Source organism: Cervus elaphus, chromosome 22 (genome assembly GCF_910594005.1).
Source record: "Cervus elaphus chromosome 22, mCerEla1.1, whole genome shotgun sequence".
Taxonomy (NCBI): domain Eukaryota; kingdom Metazoa; phylum Chordata; class Mammalia; order Artiodactyla; family Cervidae; genus Cervus; species Cervus elaphus.
In genome coordinates, this window is record NC_057836.1 from 7,430,067 (window position 1) to 7,451,392 (window position 21,326).

At 55.1% G+C, this 21,326-nt stretch overlaps 2 protein-coding genes and 1 non-coding gene across 6 annotated transcripts in view; 1 reads left to right on the plus strand and 2 right to left on the minus strand.

Annotated features, from left to right (window-relative positions):
- Positions 1-5,743: 5,743 nt before the first annotated feature.
- On the minus strand, positions 5,744-5,816 carry TRNAR-CCU. The gene has a single exon. It is a non-coding gene; the product is annotated as a tRNA-Arg (tRNA).
- A 1,111-nt stretch (positions 5,817-6,927) lies between these two features.
- On the plus strand, positions 6,928-18,932 carry POLR3H (RNA polymerase III subunit H). Of its 4 annotated transcripts, none has more exons than XM_043880636.1 (6): positions 6,928-7,389; positions 9,610-9,862; positions 14,425-14,511; positions 14,905-14,968; positions 16,289-16,490; positions 17,434-18,932. In XM_043880636.1, exons 1-6 carry the CDS (start codon positions 7,279-7,281, stop codon positions 17,485-17,487), a joined length of 771 nt encoding a protein of 256 aa, XP_043736571.1. In that variant the 5' UTR covers positions 6,928-7,278; the 3' UTR covers positions 17,488-18,932. The 4 variants fall into 4 exon arrangements, with proteins under 4 accessions (XP_043736571.1, XP_043736572.1, XP_043736573.1 ...); XM_043880637.1 differs by having other exon boundaries at positions 6,931-7,389; positions 9,766-9,862; XM_043880638.1 differs by lacking the exon at positions 6,928-7,389 and adding an exon at positions 7,416-7,599.
- ACO2 (aconitase 2) overlaps positions 18,791-21,326 on the minus strand; it is a 46,387-nt gene continuing 43,851 nt past the window's right edge. The window contains exons 15-18 of the mRNA XM_043880635.1: positions 20,938-21,129; positions 20,401-20,533; positions 19,779-19,900; positions 18,791-19,313 (exon numbers count right to left, since the gene is read on the minus strand). Coding sequence (XP_043736570.1) covers positions 19,179-19,313; positions 19,779-19,900; positions 20,401-20,533; positions 20,938-21,129 — 582 coding nt within the window. The 3' untranslated portion in view covers positions 18,791-19,178. The remainder of the gene's footprint in view (positions 19,314-19,778; positions 19,901-20,400; positions 20,534-20,937; positions 21,130-21,326) is intronic.

Sequence of the window (21,326 nt, forward strand, 5' to 3'; positions counted from 1 at the left end):
GAGGTGAGGGAGGGAGTGGGGGGTGGTGGTGCTGGGTGATTTGTAATTTACAATGGGAGGGGTGGTGCCAAAGAAAGCGTCATTGAGATGACATTAAAGCAAGGACCTGGAGGAGGTGAGGGAGGGTGCTGAGAGGGAGAATGTTCTAGGGAGAGGAAACAGCATCAGGCAGAGGCCATGAGTGGGGCGGGCCCCCAGAGTTTGAGAAATAGACACTAGGCAGAGGCATGGGTACACACGGTCATAGGGATCACCGGTGCACCCCTCAGGGGTGAGAAGGCCGTCTCAAGGATTGACTCTTCCTCCAGTGAGATGGAGCATTGCCAGGTCAAGAAAGGAGGACTGAGAATTTCTGAGTGACATTTAATTTATTTTTTAAAATTAGTTGACTTATTTGGCTGCACGGGATCTTAGTTGTGACATGTGCAACCTTTAGTCACAGCCTGAAAACTTAGTTGAAGCACATGGGAATCTAATTCCCTGACCAGGGATCGAACTCAGGCCCCCTGTGTTGGGAGCATGGAATCTTAGCCACTGGACCACCAGGGAAATCCCTGATGATGTCGTTTTTGAAGATGAGAAGTCTAATAGGAGCAGGTTTGTGGGGGAAGAGATGACCATTTTGGCCCAGGTGAAATTTGAGTCTCCAAATGGGGATGTGAGCAGACAGGTGTGTAGACTGCTCAGCGGAGTCCTGAGACCGCCCACGTCTAGAGGTGGGGAGAGGAGGTGGGAGGAGGACCCGGGTGTGTCGGGGAGGAGGGAGTGATCAGCTGGGATAAATGCTCGAGGACTGAGAATAGCCACTGGATTTGCCAGAGTGGATGCCATTGTTGACCTTGAGAAAGCAGCGTGGGTTGAGAGGTAGGGCCAAAACCCTGACCGGAACAGGTTGAAGACAGACGGGAAGAGAGGATTTGGAAACAGTAAATGCAGATGACTCCTTCAAGCAGTTTTGCTAGTAAAGGGAGCAGAAAATGGGGCAGTAGCTGGAGGGAAAGGGGGCCGAGAGGGTTTTTTTTAAGATGGGAAAAAACCTTAATTGCTTTTTTTAATTTAAATTTTATTTAGTTTTGAATTTGACTAGGTAATATGTTCCCATGATACAAATTATAATAAGGTTAAAACAATCACTGCACATTTTGCACAAAAATACAAAACTGTGTTCATCGCTCAGTCGTGTCTGACTCTTTGCAGCCCCATGGACTGTAGCCCGCCAGGTTCTTTTGTCCATGGAATTCTCCAGGCAAGAATACTGGAGTGGTAGCCATTCCCTTCTCAAGGGGATCTTCCTGATCCAGGGATCGAACCCAGGTCTCCTGCATTGCCCTTCCTTGGTGGCTTAGGCAGCAAAGAATCTGCCTGCAATGCAGAAGATCTGGGTTTTTGATCCCTGGGTCAGGAAGATCCCCTGAGAAGAAAATGGCTATCCACTCCAGTATTCTTGCCTGGGAAATCCATTGACAGAGGAGGCTGGCAGGCTATAGTCCATGGAGTCACAAAGAGTTGGACACGATTGAGTGACTCAGGACACACCTAGTGATGGGAATTTCCCGGCGGTCCAGCAGTGAGGACTCCAACTTTCAAGTGTCCCCGTCTCCCAGCCAGAGATTTCAACAGGCCACTGTTGAGATTCTGATTGGTAACTCTAATGGGTCAAAGCCCGTGGACACTGTGCCCCATGATTCCACACATCACAGATTCTGAAGGGCATTTAAAATGTTCTCAAAAAATAAAATAAAATAAAATATTCTCCCTCCTACCTGGTCCCCCTCCCACATCCCTCAGGCATTCAGTTCCTTGCCCTGGAGACAGCCAGTGTGATCAGTGCACACATACCTGCGTGAACACACAGACACACACAAACAAACAGACAGACACACACAAAAACACACAGAGACACACAGACACACACACAAACACACACACAGACACACATAAACACACAGACAAACACACAGAGACACGCAAACAGACACACAGACACAAACACATACACAGACACACACACAAACACACACACACACAGATACTTACAGATACACAGAGACACACACAGACACAGACCCACACACAGAGACACACAGACACACACACAAACACACATAAACACACACACACAGACACACAGACACAAACACAGACACACATACAGACACACACAAACACATACACAGACACACACACAGATACACACAGAGACACACACACAAACACACACAGATACACAGACACACAGACAGTATTATTTTTCTCCTTTTGACATGAATAGTAACATCCCATATAGACTGCTCTGTGCCTTGCATTTTTATACTTAATAATATATTCTCAATATCATTCTCTATCCACACACAGAATGCATTCTCATCCTCTCATATGACTTTGTGTTATTTTACTCAGTGGTACACCATGTATCTTTTTTCATCCAGCCCTCCACTGATGGACAACCACCTGAGATGGGTTCTGTTATTATCTCCACTTTACAGGGAGGCCATGAGCTGCTGAGAGGCTCACCGGCTGCTGTTGCTCAGCTAGTGCGCTGAGGCGTGGGAACTCCATGCCCTTCACCACCCACTGGACTCTCCTCCTCCTGGATTAGTTTCCAACTCGATTTCTCCCTCACTCCTCCGTTCTTAGCAATTATTTTGGTATCCTTTTGTTCCTTCAAATAGCATGTATTTACAAGCCCTGACCTTGTGCCAGGCACAGGGCTAGGCCGGCAGGATGGAGAGGGACATGACAGAAGAGTTCTGGGCCGTCAAGGAGCTGGCAGACTAAATCTTTGTGCGTTTTTGTCAGCCACCTCAAAGCTCCCATGGAACGATGCAGAGAATTAATAAGGAGGCCTGGTCCCTGTTTTCACTAATGAGGAAACCAATCATGCCAACAAATCACTGTTACAACCCCCTGAGCTGAACACCATAAAAGAAGCCTGGGAACCCAAAACATCGAACTTGGTAGCACTGGCCTCTTCACCCCAACCTGGCCGTCCTCCAGTTTCCCATCTCAGTGAAAGCCCTCCGGCCTAGGCTCCTCCCACCTCCATCCCCAGGTCCCGCACCCTATCTGGGACCTCCCCCTAAAGACCTCTGGACTGGGCCCAACTTTGCTCTCCATGGCCACCAATTTGCTCGGGCCTCCTCTTCCAGGGGCCAACCAATAATTTCCTCCCTGGTATTCTTTTCTCCACCAGCCTCCTCCCACCCCCTGTTCCTCCAGCTCACATGTCCCGGTGTCATTTCCTGGTTCTAACCTTCCAAGGCTTCCCTTTGCTGCCCTTGGGCTAATGAGGTGGTGGCATAAGCCCAGTGGTTAGGATCATTGGCTCTGGAGTCTGAATTCCAGCTATGCCACTTATTAGCTGTGTGACCTTGAATGACAGCTGTGTGACCTTGAATGACCTACTTAACTTCTCTTTGCTTTGTGTCCAAGTGCGTGCTAAGTCGCTTCAGTCTTGTCCAACTCTTTGTGACCCTACCGACTGTAGCCTGCCAGGCTCCTCTGTCCATGGGATTCTCCAGGCAAGAATTCTGGAGTGGATTGCCATACCCTCCTCCAAGGGATCTTCCGGACTCAGGGATCAAACCCAGTGTCTCTTACGTCTCCTGCATTGGCAGCTGAGTTCTTTATCACTAGTGCCACATGAGAAGCCCTTTGCCTCACCTGAGGCAAATAAATGATCGTGACATAAATGATAGTGAGATAAATTAGAAAATGATGATGATGAAAACCCCTACCTTGTACAGCTGGTGTAAGAATTAAAAGTTAATGGACCTGGTTGTCCAATGGTTAAGAAATCTCCTTGCAATGCAGAGGATGTAGGTTCCATCCCTGGTCTGGGAACTGAGATTCCCACATGCAGTGGGGTGTGGCAAAAAAGTTAAAGAATATAATAATAAGGCCTTTGTGATCTGGACCCTGCCTAGGGGTCTTCAGTCTTACCAGTTTTTATCTCCTCTATAAACCCACTGAAACATTTTTTTGTTTCCTCAAAGCCTCTGGCTCCGCCCTCCCTCTCCTTCTCCCAACCTCTCTGAGCTGAAGCTGGGCCTAGGAACCAGTTCTTCTTCCCCACTGGATTTCTACCATCTGTCATGTAGTGTGTTGAATGAATGAATGAGAAAGGTATTGCATTTGGGGTTCTGATGGATGAGTAGGAGTTTTTCAGGTAAAGAAGTGTTCAAGACTGGGCTATAAAAGGACTTTCTCCATCCTTGGAGCTGGAAGCTCCCAGTGACTGGAGGACAGAAGGGAGGTTAGGCTGGAGAGGAAAGTTGGGCTTAGTCCAGAACTTTCTGTGTGGACAAAAGATATCTATGAAGGGAAGGCTTTTGTGATAGTGGGTGGGTCACCTGCAAGAAAGACTGAGGCCGGGAGCTTGGATGTGTGGTGGCTAAGCTCTGGGGCAGCAATGAAAAGCCCTTCAGGGCAGTAAGCTGTGGGAATGGAATGAAGAAGGAAAACTTTGAGAGTTTTGAGAGAAAGAATTAATATGATCTCCTAAACACTTTTACTGAAGGCATCTTAGAAATGATGTTGGGCAGTTGTGGGATTAAAGAGCTAAAGTTGCTTTTCCTCCCAACTTCAAGAAGCTCACAGACAGACCTATAAAGAATATAGATGCAGGGAAGGCCAAATTTGGTCACTGCAGCCAGACTTACAGAGATATCCCTATATGTGTAAAATCAGCAAATTGAAGGACCATGCATTTCTGAGTGCCTCTGTCATGTACTCCAAGTCTCCTTTTATTTGTTTAAAACATACTGCAGGGACTTCCCTGGTGGTCCAGGGGTTAAGAATTTGCCGTCCAGTGCAGGGGATGCAGGTTCAATCCCTGGTTGGGGAACTATGATCCCAGAGACCTCAGAGCAGCTAAGCCTGCAGGCGGCAACTACTGAGCCCTAGTGCTCCAGAGCCCACAGGCTACAACTGGAGAGTCTGTGCACCATAGTGAAAGATTCCCCATGATGCAACAGAGACCTGAGTGCTGCAACTAAGACCTGATATAGCCAAATTAATAAATATTTTTAAAAAACTACAACACCCTGCAGTGTATTTCCATGACCCATCAACTTTTAGAGACTGTGTAGTGTAGAGATTCCAGCGGGGCCCACTTCTGCCATTTAGCAACTCATGATCTTAAGTTAATAACTTCTCTTAGCCTAAGCCCATGTTAGCTACCATAGGAAGATGAATGACACTGGAATGCCGGGAGAGAATAAAATGGGGCTGGAGGCCTGTGGGTAGTGTCAAGATCCTGCAAAGCCTTGTGAGCTACCAGAAAGGGTTTGGATTTTATTACTAGTTCAATGGGAAGCCATGATCTTCATCATTCAGAAAACTAAGATCATGGCATCCGGTCCCATCACTTCATGGCAGATAGATGGGGAAACAATGCAAACAGTGACAGAGTTTATTTTTGGGGGGCTCCAAAATCACTGTAGATGGTGACTGCAGCCTTGAAATTAAAAGACGCTTGCTCCTTGGAAGGAAAGCTCTGATAAACCTAGACAGCATATTAAAAGGAGAGACATTACTTTGCCAACAAAGGTCTGTCTAGTCAAAGCTATGGTTTTTCCAGTAGTCATGTATGGATGTGAGAGTTGGACTATAAAGAAAGCTGAGTACCAAAGAATTGATGCTTTTGAACTTTGAACTGTGGTGTTGGAGAAGACTCTTTTTTTAAATTTATTTTTTATTTATTTGGCTGCATTGTGTCTTAGTTGCTGCATATGGGATCTAGTTCCTTGACCAGGGATTGAACCTGGGCCCCCTGCATTAGGAGCTCAGAGTCTTAACCACTGAACCACCAAGGAAATCCTATGGAGAAAACTCTTGAGAGTCCCTTGGACTGCAAGGAGATCCAACCAGTCCATCTTAAAGGAAATCGGTCCTGAATAGCCATTGGAAGGACTGATGCTGAAACTGAAACGCCAATACTTTGGCCACCTGATGCAAAGAACTGACTCATTGGAAAAGATCCTGATGCTGGGAAAGATTGAAAGCAGAAGGAAAGGGGGATGACAGAGGAAGGGATGGTTGGATAGCATCACCAACTCAATGGACATGAGTTTGAGTAAGCTCCGGGAGTTGATGATGGACAGGGAAGCCAGGCGTGCTGCAGTCCATGGGGTTGCAAAGAGTCGGACACGACTGAGTGACTGGACTGAACTGAACTGAATGGAAAGCCACTGGGCCTTCCCAGGTGTCGCTAGTGGTAAAGAAACCGCCTGTCAATGCAGGAAACATGAGATAGGAGTTCGATCTCTGGGTCAGGAAGACCCCCTGGAGGAGGGCACAGCAACCCACTCCAGTATTCTTGCCTGGAGAATCCCACGGACGGAGAAGCCTGGCGGGCTACAGTCTGTAGGGTCGCAAAGAGTCGGGTACGATTGAAATGACAGCATGCACGAGAAGCCACTGAAGGGTTGTTTTCTCTTTTTTTGGTCCCAATTTATTATTGCTTCTCAATTGAAATTTAACTTCCTACAGTTAAATGCAAAGATCTTAAATGTTGAGTTGGATGAGTTTTGACAATTATATACATCTGTGTAACCACCTGCTCAAAGGAGACACAAACATTTCTATTACCCGAAAAGGGTCCCGCCTGCCCGGTTCCGGTTAATTCTCCCCGTTTCCAGAGTCCGGTGGGTCTAAGCAGATTGCTTTTGCGTTTGGAAAGGATCACTCGGGCACTAGTGCAGAGGACTGCCTGAGACCAGCAAGGAGAGGACGTACAGGCTAGGCGAGAGATGACTGGGTGGTACCCAGGTCGCCTAGTAACCGGAAAGCGTTATCTGAGGGTTTTGACAGCTCCGCGCAGGCGGAAGGGGAGGCTCCGCCCCCGCCTCGCCCCGCCCCTCGCACGAGCCGTAGACAGCCCCTCCCCGCGCTGGGGGCGGGCCGAAACTTCTTATTGGTCGGCCCTCCGGAAGCTACTGGATTCGGAATCTCACCCCAGGTCTTGCTGCCGCGGGCTGCGTCTGGGTGCGCGGTGTGTGGTGGCGGCGCGTGGTGAGGGGCTGAGTGTGGCGGATCGCGCGCCGCTCCGGCTCAGCCAGGAAGCCCCCGCCGCCGCTGAGCCTGTTTTCTTTCTCTGTCGAATCGGAGCACGCCCCGCACGGGACACCCCAGGCCCTACTGCGCAGCCCGCCTTACCGGCCTGGGGACGGGTATCGCCTATTGGGACGCCACAGAGCGGACTCGGGGATCCCCACCGCCGCAGGCCCTGGTGCGTGACTGATCCTCCGGCTCCCAGAGCCCCCTGCCCAGGCCGGGATGTTTGTCCTCGTGGAGATGGTGGACACCGTGCGGATCCCCCCGTGGCAGTTTGAGAGGAAGCTCAACGATTCCATTGCCGAAGAATTGAACAAAAAGTTGGCCAACAAGGTACTGGGTCCGCGGGTCGCAGGCAGGCCTTTAGCACGGGAAGGGCCAACACTGCGTACCCCGCCCGCTGCCGGCCTGGCCATGCCAAGCCTTGGCGTTGGGCAAGGAGCTTAACGTCTCAGAACTCGGATTCTTCACCTGCGAGTGGGGTGAACTCATCCTTTACCCCACTAGGATGTTGGAGAGAATCAAAAGTTGAATTTGAAAAAGGTTCTTGTTACCGGGAAATACTAGCGTCCCCACTTCCAAATTATTGATAATTTGCAATCTAAATCAAGTCATTTACCCCCTCTGGGCTTCGGTTTCCATTTGTAAAATGGAAATAATCATTGTTGTCCAACCGTGCATCTGTGAAGATGGGTGGTAGTTCAGCTGTCAGGAGGTTTAGCCATTCATTCCTTCAAAAGAAATGTTTGTGCACCTTTTACGTGCCAGACCAGCATGCCTTAGTGCCAGTCAGAGGCCTTCCCTCTGTCTTTTCTGAAGCAGTTATTCTGTGCCACATCACTCTTTCCTTCTTAGCACTCACCACAGTCTTTCCTTGCTTGTTTACTTGGTTACTGTTTTTCTCTTTTCCTCTTCATGAGGGCAGTGACCTTTTTCTTCTCCACAGGTATCCCCCAGAAGAGTCTGGCACAGAGCAGATGTTCCATAATTGTTGAATGAATAAAACAGACACGCTTCTGCTCTGTAGTGTGGTGGGGACAGCAGATATGAACAAGAGACTCCCACAGTTGAGTGTGTGATGACAAATTTAGGTAACTATTATGAGAACAGGTGTTCACTAGCCTGTGGAATGAGGGAACTTCGCCTACAATGAGGGAGACAAGACACTTTGCTAGGGGGTGATATTTGAGCTGAGATCTGGTGGTGAGGAAGAACTCACATAGGGGATTCCTGGCAGAGTAGAGCTATGCAGGAAGCAGAAACAGTATGTGCAAAGGCCCTGAGGCAGGAAGGAATATCAAACCTGTCATAGCTTGGAGGAGGCTGGTGTGGCCAGGGCAGAGGGAGAGAGGGGAGGGCAGGCTGGAGAGTGGTGGGAGCCAGCTCATACAGGGCCCACAGGACTTCACTGGAGTGATGGCCTTCATCTGTAGTAGGCTGAGAAAGAGCCAGCAGGAAGAAAACTGGCTGGCTGGAGACTGGAGGCAGGTCCCTTCCATAGAGGCTGAAGTCACAGAAGGTGGGGTGTACAGACCTGGGGAGTTGTTGTTGGCGAGAACTCACAGAGTCCTTAGTGGATGGTGTCTGGTTACTTTGTAAGGTACCTTGAGAGGGGGCCTCTAAGGGGACAAAGAGAGAAGATATGAAAAGTCCAAGAAGGAATGTAGTCCTTTTGTCGCACAGGGCCTTCTGTGACCTGTTCAGACAAGTATTTCTTTTTCTTTTTTTTGGTTCCTCCTCGAGTCTTGTCAGATCTTAGCTCCCCAACTACAGGTTGAACCCAGGTCTTCAGCAGTGAAAGTGCAGAGTCCTAACCACTGGACTGCCAGGGAATTCTCAGACAACTCTTTCTGCATTTGAATTACTGAGTCATTGGAGAGGAGACCTCGCAAAAGAGGTCCAAGGCCCAGGCAAGGGCGCCTTCTCCTTGTGCTTCCAAAACCAGCCAGACTCTGGGCCTCACTGCGGCGAGGTCTGGCCAGGACTCACTTCTCTGAGCTTCTTGCTAATCTGTAAACAGTCCTGCAAGGTCTCTGGGATGTGACGATGCTGGTGTCAGATAAGCAGACACCAAGCGGCTAGTCCTTTGGAGCATCACGGGGTGGAAACGGGATGTGGACGTCCTTGGCCATTTTGCCCAGTCTCAGGGCCTCCTGTGTGTCACTCTGCCAGCCTCAGTCCCTGCGGCTCTGAGTGTCTGAGACTTTGTGAGCGACTAGCTGTGGATCTGACGCTCTGAACTGTGAGCTCCAGGATGGACTTGGGACCTTAGAAAAGTGTAGTTTTAACCTGGAGTTCCCCACCCCAGTCCTTGCTAGTAATAGTAATGATCCTTGATTGGAGAGGGTTCCTTCTAGCAGGTGAGCCGACTACTGAGCGAGGCGCTTCACCTCTGTTCTCTTTGGATTTAACAAGCCCACAGCCTGGTATGTCCATTTTTGCAGATGGGGAAACTGAGGCTCAGAGAAGTGACCTCACAGGCCACACAGGGGGTGGTGGAGCTGGTGTTGTGACTTGAATCTGTCTTGTCACCGAAGGCTTTGTTCTTTTTAGAGTTCATCTCCTGCTGGAGTTCTTTACCTCAGGCAGTGCCCCAGTGCATTTAAAATGGGGATACCTGCCCCGTGGAGATGGGGGGGCAGATCTCAGGAGAGACTGCTCGGGGAGCTGGGCCTCAGGGTCACTGGGCGTGTACATGGACGCACACAGGTCGTGTACAACGTGGGACTCTGCATCTGTCTGTTTGACATCACCAAGCTGGAAGATGCATACGTGTTCCCAGGGGATGGTGCATCACACACGAAAGGTGGGTGCCCTCTCCTCCTGGGCTTCAGGTTTCTTGGGGCTCAGTTTTCGGTGGGGGGTCCTGGTCTGGGGTTGGGAGACCTGGGGTCTAGTCCTGACTGCTCTGCTGGGAATTTCCTGGGTGGTATGGGCAGAATCTTCCCATTTCTGTGCCTCAGTTTCCCGTCTATAACAAAAGAGGTGGGGACTTCCCTGGTGGTCCAGTGGTTGAGACTCGGTGCTTCCACTGCAGGGGGCACAGATTCAATCCCTGGTCCGGAAACTAAGATCCCACATGCAGTGCAGCATGACCAATAAAAAAGGGGAGGTGGATGAGGTGATTCTCGAGGCCTCTCCAACAAGGCTGCTCCAGCTCTGAGACTGTGGCTGTCTGCGCACATGTCCCTGGTGGTCCTGTGTGCTGGTTGAGCCCTGCCCTGCCTGGCTGTCAGTGTGCTCCGGTAGGGGACAGACAGTGGAGTCGGCATTGCTGATAAAAGTGGGGAGAGTGAGGAGGGGCACAGGAGGCTGGTTAGGGCTGGGAGACCTTGAGGGACTCCAGGGCATAATGGTTAAACTCGTGGCCTCTGGCTTCAAATAGCAGCTCTGCTGCTTATTTGCTGTATGTCATAAGCGGAACATGCAGCCTCTGTTTCCTCTTCAGTAAAAGGCAGTTAACAGTAGACCAAGTTACAGGACTATTGAGGGTTACAGAGTTAATACACACAAAGCTCTCAGGACAGGACGTTGGCTCACAGCGAGTCCTGACAGCTCATTGATGTGAATTGTTCCTCTGATTCTGTTGGTCCACTCGGTGGTGGTCTTCTGGGCTGGCTTGACCAGGGCTGGATGGTGTAAGGTGGTCTCATGTGTCTGGTGGTTGGCACACTGGTTGGGTGGGGGGCCTCAGCTGGGCTTCTCATCTCTGCCCCACGTGGTTTCTTCTTTCAGGAGGCGGACTGGGCACCAAAGCACCTCTGGGCCGAGCCTCTGCTCGGATCCCATTGGCCAGAGCAGGTCACGTGGCCAAGGCCAGAGTCAAGGGCTAGAGAAGGACTCCCTGATGGGAGGAGCTGCAGTCACTTTGCAAGGGGATGTGCACCCCAAGGGAGGAGGGCTCTCAGGGAGGAAGTGGGGCGTTGGTCTCTCTCCTGCCGGGACAAACCAAGTCAGAAGCAGAGGGCCAGGTGAGATGGTTGGGGGCTAGTCAGGGTGTAGACATGCCACTCGCCATCAGCTGGGCGCTCGCCCGTCTGCCCCAGACCCTGAGTCAGAATCTCTGGGGAGGGCCCCGCAGTGATTCCCACCCTGCCCTGACCCCCACTGGGGCATCAGCCTCGGCACAGGGATGTCCGCGCATTCCAAAATGAGCCGCGAGGCTGCCTGGTGTGTGTGTCCAGGAATCCGGAGACTTAATTCATTCAAGAGGATGCCATGGAGCTCTGAGTTGTGTGTGGACTGGGATGGTCTCGGAAGCAGAAAGGTTGGACAGTGATGTGGAGACAAGGCCATGCAGGCCTTGTTTACAGAGAAGGACGCTGTCCAGCTGAGCCCAGTCTCTGCCCGGGAACAGGGGCCTCGCTGTCCAGGAGACAAGTGGTATGGGGGCCAGAACTTCAAGAAAGACTGGAGAGAAATTTAAATATGTGGAGATTCCGTCCGTTTATTGGGTTGTTTCTGCTGCTTGGCGTCATTGCTGGTTTTCTGACCAACCCCCTGTACCTGGGTCCCTGGTGTTCCTGGGAACAGGTGCAGGGGTAGAGTCCATGTGGACCCAGGGTTGAATTCTGACTCTGACCCCGGGCAGATGACTACCTGGCTCAGCCTCACTTTGCTCATCTGTAAAATGGGATAACATGTGTGGCAGTCAGGCTCCTCGGGGCCATGGAGCATTGTGCAGGGCGAATTATCGATCTGTGGTGGGGTCAGTGGCCAGGCTTCGAGGCTGACCCTGAGCCCGGGTCCCCTTCCCCCGCTGCCTCCCCGGGGCTGCGGCCGAGGGTGTGCTGAGGTGTGCTCAGCACTGGGTCCGTGCCTTTGCTTAGAGGGTTTTCATTCGCCAGTTGCTCTGGCTGAGTTAGGGCCCCACTCAGGGCTCTGGAGCAGCCTGTCTTTGTGCCTACCATTTGCTTTGTTCTTTTCCCTTTTATTTTTTTTTTTAAGCTGTAATAGAACATAAAATTTACCATGTTTAGAGTATAGTTCCGTGATATTCAGTATGTTTACATTGTTGTCTGACCATCACCACCATCCATCTCTAGCACTTTATTGTCTTCCAACACTGGGTCTCTGTCTCCACTAAACACCAATTCCCCCTCCCTTCTCCCTACCCACTCCCTAACCCTAACCCCCCAACCACCATTCTGCTTTCTGTCTCTGTGAATTTGGCTCCTCCAGGCACCTCTTGAGTGGAATCAGGTATTTGTCCATTGTAGACACTCACTACGTTCTAAGGCAACCCTGCTTATCCTCAGCCTACAACTAAGAACAGGTCGTTCTCTACTTTTTTTTTTTTTTTCATTTATTTTTATTAGATGGAGGCTAATTACTTTACAATATTGTAGTGGGAGGTCTTCCTCTTCTTACTGGTTCTTCAGACCCATCCTTTTTGACTTTTTAGGCTTCCCACCTCAGGTTGAACATCCTTCGAACTTCAGGGGTGGCTCTCGGGAGCACAGCACTACCCCAGCTGGCCCTCCACCTGGTCTGTGGCCTCCTTTTGGTTTTTTAAGTGAGATATAATTCACATACCCTGAAATTCACCCTTTTAAGGCCTACAATTCAGGGGCTTTCAGCATTGTATATTCACAGAACTGTGTGATATTGTCACCATTGTCTTAACTCTAGAATATTTTCGTCACCCCCAAAAGAAACACCACACCCATTAACCATCACTCCCCGCCCTCCACCAGCCCCTGACAACCATTCGTCGACTTTCTGTCTCTGAATTTGTCTCTTCTGGACATTTCCTGTGAATAGGATCCTACAGTACTGGCCTTTTGTGGTTGACTTATTTCCTGCAGCATAATTTCCTCAAGGTTCATCCATGTGGTTCCCTGTGTTAGTCCTTTATTCCTTCCTGAGACTGAACAGTCTTCCATCTCATGGCTGTATCACACTGTGTTCATCTATCCATCTGTCCACGGGCACCTGGGTTGCTCACCATGTGCTTTGGTTGTGGTTGTTCCAGACTCGAGCTCCCTGGGCGCGGAATCACATGTCGTCCTGCCCCAGCGAGCCCAGTGCCCAAGCCCAGCCTGGCACGGCCCTGGCAGAGGCTCCGTGGGGACTTATTAAACTGAGCTGATGGAACTGGGTCACACAGGCAGAGGGATTTTTCCATTCTGTGCGTTAGAGACACCAGCCCTCAGCTGCTCTCTCCGAGGTCAGCGTGCGGCTCTCCCGTCTCGACGGGATGAGGCCCGGATGGCTGTGCTTGTCCCCTCGCTGGGAAGGACGCGCACCAGCTACCCCCTGTCCTTCCCCCACGCTTTCCTGCCTGGTGGAGTCGCGGGGAGCTGGGGTGGGGGGCAGGTGGACCCCGCTGTCCTTGGGGTGAGCCGGCAGACCAGGCAGCTGAGGGTGCTGAAAGCAGAAGCCTGTGTTTGGGGATTAAACGGGGAGGCAGATTCAACCCCGTGGCTCTGGGTGATGGTTCAGAAAGACTGGGAGTCTCCCTCTGGCAGAACAGCTGTGTGGCTGTGGGCAGGTCACTTGACCTCTTGGAGCCTCTTGCTTCCAGTGGGGAAGCATGACATGACACGGATGGATTGAGATGGGCCCTGGGAGGCTAGGCAGGGGCGGCCTCATGGTTATTCTCTAGCCCTGGCGGAGTTCAGGCCCTAGACACCGTATGCCTTTGGGGCTCAGTGGGCACCCCCTTTGAGGCGCTCTGCAAAGGGCAGCAGTGATCGAGGGACGCCTTCTGCCAGGCCGTGGAGTCAGAGTCTGTGATGTGGGCACAGACCTTACCTGATACTTTCCTTGGGCTCATGTTAGTAGGGACCACCTAGGGCAGAACCTGAGAACCCACAGAGGCGTTGTTGCTGGTTTATTGGCTCCCTCCAACCTCCCCACCCCCAAAAAATTTCAGGGCATTTTTAGCATCCTGTTCCAGGTCAGAGCTGCGCCTGGGGCAAACTTTGCCGGTCAGCGGGAGATGGGGAACTTGTTTCCAAAGACCTGGTTCTCTCTGCCAGTTGCTTCTGCCCTTGTTAGAATTTCAAGGAGAGAGCCCGGAGGAAGGTTGAGATTGACTTTGGCATCACTGATGGCCAGGATCTGGGCTCAGGTGTGACTGATGGATTGGGAGTGGGCCTGTATTTCAGGGCCAGTGCTGCTGGCCTCTTGTGGGGGCCAAGCAGTGGCCTTGCAGGAGATGGGATGAGGGTCCCTCCTGCTCAGCTCTCAGGCCTAGGCCCACAGGGAGGCCTGGCATGGACTGCTGGGTGGACTCTTGGTACCACCCTGGGGGTCAGCATGCCAGTGAGTGAGGGTGGACACCGGCATTCATAGGCCACCCCCCAGTCGGAGCGGCCCTTGCTCACGGCCTGCTCATCACTGCCGCGCCATCTCCATTTCCAGTTCACTTTCGCTACGTGGTGTTCCATCCGTTCCTGGACGAGATTCTGATCGGAAAGATCAAAGGCTGCAGCCCGGAGGGAGTGCACGGTAATGTCGGCCCTGCGTCCTCACGTGAGACCTGGGAGCACGAGGAGGGCAGGCGGCCGGGCCCCTGAGCCTCTCCAGGTGGTCAGGGGAGCGGCCACCTAGACGAGCAGAACCTGCCTGAGGGGGCGCTCGGCCGGCCGTCCTGTAACTACAGACCCCAGCCAGCTGGGGGCCTTGGCCAGGAGGCTGAGATGCCCTGAGGGAGGCCCTGGAGCTGGCAGAGGTGACCGGGCTGCCCGCACCCACTGGCCCTGGTAGCGCGGGGTCCACCTCGGGTTTCGGTGGCTGCTCAGGCCGGGCAGAGCCGTGGGGCTCCGTGGTGGAGGAGGGGTCCCCAGGCAGCAGACTCAGGGCTGGCCTGTCTACTCACGTTGTCACCTGCCTGCCTTCCAGTCTCCCTAGGGTTCTTCGATGACATTCTCATCCCTCCAGAGTCGCTGCAGCAGCCGGCCAAGTTGTATCCTCCCAGGGTGAGAGCTCGCGCCCCTCCATGGAAGGTCCCTGGGTCCTGTGACCTGATGCTGCCAGCCTCTGTCCACCCCTGCAGCCTGCATCTCATTTGCCCCCGAAGCACGGCGCTGCCTGTGCGTCCCACACGGGCTGCAGGGCCTCCCTGCCTGCACCTGCATCGGGGCTGCCAGGCCTGGTTCCAGCTCACCTCGCTGAGGTCACCTCCCTCTGAGGCCCCTGACCGGCCCGCCGCCGCTCCTCAGCTCACGTCTGAGGGCTTGGCGCTGCGCGTCCAGGGCTGGTTGAGGAGTCTCTTTGCTGGCTCCCCCATTGTCCCTGTCCCGACCCGCGCCCTGCTGCACTGGGGTGGTTGTTTCTGTGGGTGCGCCCCAAGACTGCTCACCGGGAGAGACCCCATCTTGTCCCAGCTATGCCCAAGGTGCCCAGCAGGGGACCTGGCACCGAGGTGAGGCAGGACCCACCTGCGGGGCTGCCACTGGAGGGCAGTGTGTCCCTTCAGTGTGGGATCTGCTGAGGGCGGGGGCCCCGGTTTTGTGTGTGTTCTTGTGTGCGCGCACGTGTGTGTACGTGTGTGCATGCGTGGGGTGTGTGTGTACGTGTGTCTGTGGGTGTGTGTGTGTACGTATGCACAGGGCTTGGGGCAGGGTCTGTGTGTGACTCTGGAACTTGTCAGAAAACCTGCCACGTCCTATTGGAAACCGGGAGCGTTCCTGGGCTGCCTGCCGGCAGAGCACCGTGAGGCATGCAGAGGCATGTGGGATCGCACCGTGCGGAGCACACGGCCAGCTTCGGCCGGTGCTCGGGTCAACCATGGGGCCTGTGGAGGGCGCTCTCCACGCGTGCTGTTTCATTACCTCCCCGCCGCAGCCCTGAAGGGCAGGCCTCCCTACCGCCCCTGGTATACCGACGGGGGCCCTGAGGCACGGAGAGGTTGGGCCTGGCCCCTGGTGGGTGGTGAGCTGAGGTTTGAACATGGCAGCCGGCCTCTGAGGGCACAGGTGGAGTCCGAGCCCAGGCACCGAGGGGCCATGGTCATTCCTGGGTGGAGGTGCAGCTTGCACTCTGCTCCGAGCTCCTCCTGCTCTGAGGTCCGTGTTCCCAGCCTGGGTCCTGGCTCCATGGGCTCCGGGCCGGCCCGACCTCGCCTCTTGTATGTAGGGCTGAGCCCTCTCTTCTGTGACTTCCTGGGCAAAACATTTCAGCCTGCAGTGGGCTCTTCCTGGGGGTGGGCACTATGGGAGGAACCCCTCAAACTCAGGACTTCCCCACTGGCCTGGTTGTTGCCTTGACCGTGTGCCCCGCCCAGCGACGAGGCAGAGCAGGTGTGGGTGTGGGAGTACGAGACGGAGGAGGGCGCCCACGACCTGTACATGGACATCGGCGAGGAGGTCCGCTTCCGGGTGGTGGACGAGAGCTTCGTGGACACGTCCCCCACGGGACCCAGCTCGGCCGAGGCCGCCTCTTCCAGCGAGGAGCTGCCCAAGAAGGAGGCTCCGTACACGCTCATGGTGAGCTGTCCTGATGAGACCTGGGGGGCGGGAGGACCCAGCAGGTGGGGGTGCAGTCCCTGCTGTGGTGTCTCGGGTGGACCCTTCTTGGGGAGCCCAGTTTCTGAGGGGCAGGGTGGCAGTGGTCCTTGCGGCGGTGTCATAAAGCTGCCACGCCGTTGGGGAGGGCAGGTGAGTCAGGCCCCTGCCCATGAGAGGACAGCACCAGCTGGACGAGGCTGCTGATGAGCTGGTGGCGTGAGGAAGAAACCGGGGGTGGGGGAACTGGGCGGGAGGGACAGGACCCTCAAGGCTGCTCCCACTACAAACCCAAGTGGCCTGAGGGCCTGGGGAAGCTGACCCACCAGATCTGACTTGGGTCCCTTGTCTTTTACCCTCATGAAGCCAGACAGTGACACATGACCCAAGTGGGATTCCAGGGCCTGCAGGTAGGGTTTTCTAGTGTAACGTGGGGCCCAAGTGGGATTCCAGGGCCTGCAGGTAGGGTTTTCTAGTGTAACGTGGGGCCCAAGCTGCTCACTTTCAGGGTAACTGTCTTTATCAGGAAGAGGAGTGGTGGTCCCCTCTGCATGATTCGGAGGCTGGGGCCCAAGATCACTAGGCTCTTCTGGCAGGACTAGACCATAGGCGGCTCAGGAGGGCAGGCCTAGGATTGGCACGCTGGTGCCCTTGTGGGCAGGCATACAGGTGAGGGGCCAGGAGCCATGTCCTCGGTAAACCAGCACTCTTCTTACAGGCCCCAGGAGAGGCTGGGGCGAGAGGAGAGTCCACCTCCCCTCTGGGGTGCTGGTGCAGCTCCTGGGTGTTCCCAGAGCCTCCTGGCTGGCTATGCCCCACCCTCCTTGGGGCCGCACCTAGAAGAGAGGGCCCCCTTTGCCTCCTGTCCAAGTTGGCTCCAGGCTAAACAGATGAAGCATGCCAGTTCTCTCTCCACCCCTGGCAGGGATCCATCAGCGAGCCGGGCCTGGGCCTCCTCTCCTGGTGGACGAGCAGCTAGCCCTGCGCTGTGAGCATGGACCCTGCCCCGCCCTTGGGAAGGAGGCGCAGCTGGCCCTGAAGACCACTGCTACTGGTTCAGACGAGGAGCGGCGAGGAGCGGCGTGCACCCTGCCAGGCTGTCCCCTCCCCTGCCTCTCCCAGAGCTACCCGAGTGCCACAGTCCCCACGGACTTCTGCCCATTGGTGACAGCAAAGACATTTAATAAATGAAGACGGCATCACCTTGGAGAGCCGCCCTTGTCTCAGTGATCTACAGTCACCAAGTTGCCACAGCCAGGACAGCACGTCCTTCCTGACCCCAGATCACATCTAGAGATGACCCAGAGGTGGACTTTGGGGTGAAAGGTCCCGGCCAGCTCTGGGCCAGCTGATCCTGGCGGCTCCACAAGTAGCCCAGAGAGCAGGAGGCTGGTCCGGGACAGCTGCCGGGTGCTCGTCACCTGACCTTCACGGGAAAACCTTCCTTCCCACCAGCGTGTGGAAGGTGGGGCCTGGACTCGGCCAAGCAGCTCCATCAGGAAGTGGCAGCGCTGGGCTTTTGTGAGCCGGGGGTGAGGGCTGGTGACCCGCTGTTGTCGTTGCCCCCCCCCCAGCAGTACAGCGGGAGCCTTGGGCCAGCTGTCACTTTGTGACCTTGGCCACACAGTGAACACGCTGTGGGTCTGTCTGCTTGTGCTTTGAGAACCTGGAGGCGGGAAAACGCCTCATCATTTACTCAACAGAAAGGCTTTGCCAGATTCCTCCTGCCCCTCCACTCATTTCTGCCAGAAACCTCTCTTGGGACCAGGACATGGTTTTATATCCCCCACTGGACGCCATGTTTCCATCAGGCAAGTCTTGTCCTGATGAAGGGGTCGCCGTGGAGCCTGCCTCCGGCCCCGGACTTTCGGCTCACATGGACATGGGTCTGGAGCTGTGGGTGGTGCCAGTGGACGGCGCTCCGGGGAGAGGAGCCGTGCCCGCTGCCGCCCTGTGCCAGGGGATGGGGGCAGGGCACGTGGACTAGCTGTGACCTTGGACGTGGTGGCCTGTCTGTACAACAGACACACACACTGCATGTCTGAAGGGCAGCTCAAAGCCCAGGGGAAGGGGGAGGCTCCATGTTGGGCCCAACCCCCCAGGCCCATCAAGGAAGCTACTGGAATGTGGGGATGGGGAGGGGAGGCTGCCCCGTAGGCAGTGGGCTGAAAAACAAACGCTGTGGCGTGGCTCTGGGGGCCCCCACTGACTTTGGCTGTGAAGGAACCCCTCTGCCCCTTGTTGGAGCTGGTAACAGCAGACACCACCACTCACACAGCCAGTCACTGCATGTGAATTCTTATTTTCCTTATAAGAGCAAAAGGACTTTTTTAAATCCTTTAGCCACCAGTGAAATGAACAGGCAGGAGAAAAACTTTAGATGGGCGTCTGTCATCAAAAATAAATACAGTTGCATGAAGCTGCTCAAGATCTGAATCAGACTAAAAACAGGAAGACAGGGTTGACACGCTGTTAAGAGCCTCCCCCACCCCCGGCCATGGGGCACTCCCTGGGCCGAGGAGAGGAGGGCAGGAGGCCGGGCCGCCGCATCTCGGAGCGGAGCCACGGCTGGATCCAATCGGATCTGGTTCTGGTGACGTGGAACCGCCCTTGTGACGCCAGAGCCGGGTCCGAGGAGCGGGTCGGCGGGCAGTGGCGGCTGAGGGGACCTCACTTCTGCAGCTCCTTCATCCTGTTGAGCGCGCTGCCGGCGCGGAACCACTCGATCTGGGTCTCGTTGAAGGTGTGGTTCAGGAGGATGGTCTCCTGGGTCCCATTGGGGTGCTTGATGATGCATGTCAGCGGCTGTGAGGAGGGACACGTGTGGGCGGATGGCCCCTGGGAACACGGCCCTGGGTTTGCTCGAGGCTCAGGAGGGAGGGCCACTGCTCCGGGCCCCGGGCCAGCAAGGTGACCCAGGTCCTAGGCCAGGTCTGGGCCTTGGCGGCTGGCCACGGGAAGACCCGAAGACCCGGAGGCCCTGACTCCTGGGCCCACAGGGCCCTGCAGGGTGTGGGCTGTGGCTGCCGAGCGCCAGGCCTGGGCCAGTGACTGGATGGAATGCAGGCCTGAGCTGGCTTTACCTTCATCTCTGGGAGGGCACTTCCTTCCCTCTTGGGGGTTACCTGGAGAATTCGGGGGCCCTTCTAGCTGGAACAAAGGCTCATGGAAGGAGGGCCAGGTGTAGGAAGGCAACCCTCCCCTCCCCTCTCAGGAGGGCCCTGGGAGAAATGGGCTTGGCTGGCCCACCCTTCTTCCCTGCCCCCTGACCTTGCCAGGGGCAAAGTCCTTCAGGCCCTGGATGGTCAGCTTGTCCACAGGGTGAATCTTGTTGTAGTCAGCTGGGTCAGCGAAGGTGAGGGGCAGTAGGCCCTGCTTCTTCAGGTTGGTTTCTAGAAGACAGAGGGCAGCAGTCCATAGTGGGCAGGTCCCGTTCCTCCCTTCTCTGTGAGGAACCTCACCAGCCAAGTCCAATTAGGGCTCTAGGAGGGTCACGTGGTCCTGCCACACGGGGACAAACCTGGGTCACTGACCACAAGGACCAGCTTTGGCCGCTCTCCCAGTTATGTGGGGCCCTAGGCGAGTGTGCTTGCGTTCCTGTGTTTCCCTGAGGCCTCTGACAATCAGAGACAGTCCTCTGACCACGTGCCCTGGATCTCAGCTGCTCCAAGTGTGGAGGCGAGACCAGTATATGCCGGGGGTGGGGAGCTGTGGTGTCAGAACCGACAAATCTGAAGGGGCTGAGGCTGGAGGCCGGGGTGCTGTGGGCTCTCCATGAACACACCCTGGAGACCAGCCACGTGGCTCTGGCCCTGCCAGGCACTGTGGGCCGGGTGACCCTGGGTTGCCAGTGAGGGGAGGCGGGTGGGGCTGCGACTGGGCTCCTGCTCACCGTGGATCCTGGCAAAGCTCTTGGTGATGATGGCCCGGCCCCCGAGGTGGCGAGGCTCCAGGGCCGCGTGCTCCCGGCTCGAACCCTCACCATAGTTTTCATCTCCGATCACCACCCACCGGATGCCGTGTTTCTGTCAGGGGTGAGTAAGGAGCGAGTTTATGAGGAAGAGGAGGCACTGGCCCACCTCCTGCTCAGCCCTCAGGCCTCCTAAGGCTCACAGGTCAAGGGACCAGAGCCCCCCGCCTCATCTGCACCCCAAGGACAGGTGAAGTTAGAGCTGAATCCAGCCCCAGCCAGGCTCTCAGAAGACAGGATGAGACAGGGCCTGGCTGTCCGCAGGGTCTGGAAGGTGTGACCCTCCTGTGACCCAAAGCTCAGGGCAGCGGGGGTGACAGACACGGCTGCCTCGTGGTGCTGGGACACCATTCCACTGCAAAGCTGCAAGTGTGGCCCCCCTTTCCCTGAGTGGAGTGCCCGACCTGGCCACCAGGAAGCGCCAGAGACCCCCATCCCCACCCCGCAGCTCGGGCCCACCTTGTAGTAGCGGGCGGTGTCAGGGACAGGACCGAACTCCTGGGTGACGGCGTTGCGGACGGAGTTGGCCCTGCCGTTTTCCACGTTGATGGCGCCAATGAGCAGGTTGTTGGAGATGTTGTCCAGATGCCCACGGAACTTGAGCCAGGGGCCGGCAGCCGAGATGTGGTCAGTGGTACACTTCCCTTTGACCTTGGGTGGGTGAGCAGAGAGAACAGAGGTCGGGTGTGGGCTCTGAGTGGTGGATGGACAGGCCCTCTGGACGCAGATAGTGGGGACAGGAGAAGCGGGTCAGGCTCTGGCCAAGAGGGTTCAGGCACGGCTGTCCCCTGTCCCTCAAGGGGGCAGAGCCAGGCACGGAGGACCCATGCGTTTGCTCACTCGCTCTT

What these genes read in the sequence shown, in the direction of transcription:
- POLR3H (XM_043880636.1), top strand. Translation starts at nt 7,279, where the DNA reads ATGTTTGTCCTCGTGGAGATGGTGGACACCGTGCGGATCCCCCCGTGG. An exon ending in TGGTGCATCACACACGAAAG is followed by an intron (nt 9,863 to 14,424) that starts GTGGGTGCCCTC and finishes CTCCATTTCCAG; the next exon opens with TTCACTTTCGCTACGTGGTG. An exon ending in AGGCTCCGTACACGCTCATG is followed by an intron (nt 16,491 to 17,433) that starts GTGAGCTGTCCT and finishes CACCCCTGGCAG; the next exon opens with GGATCCATCAGCGAGCCGGG.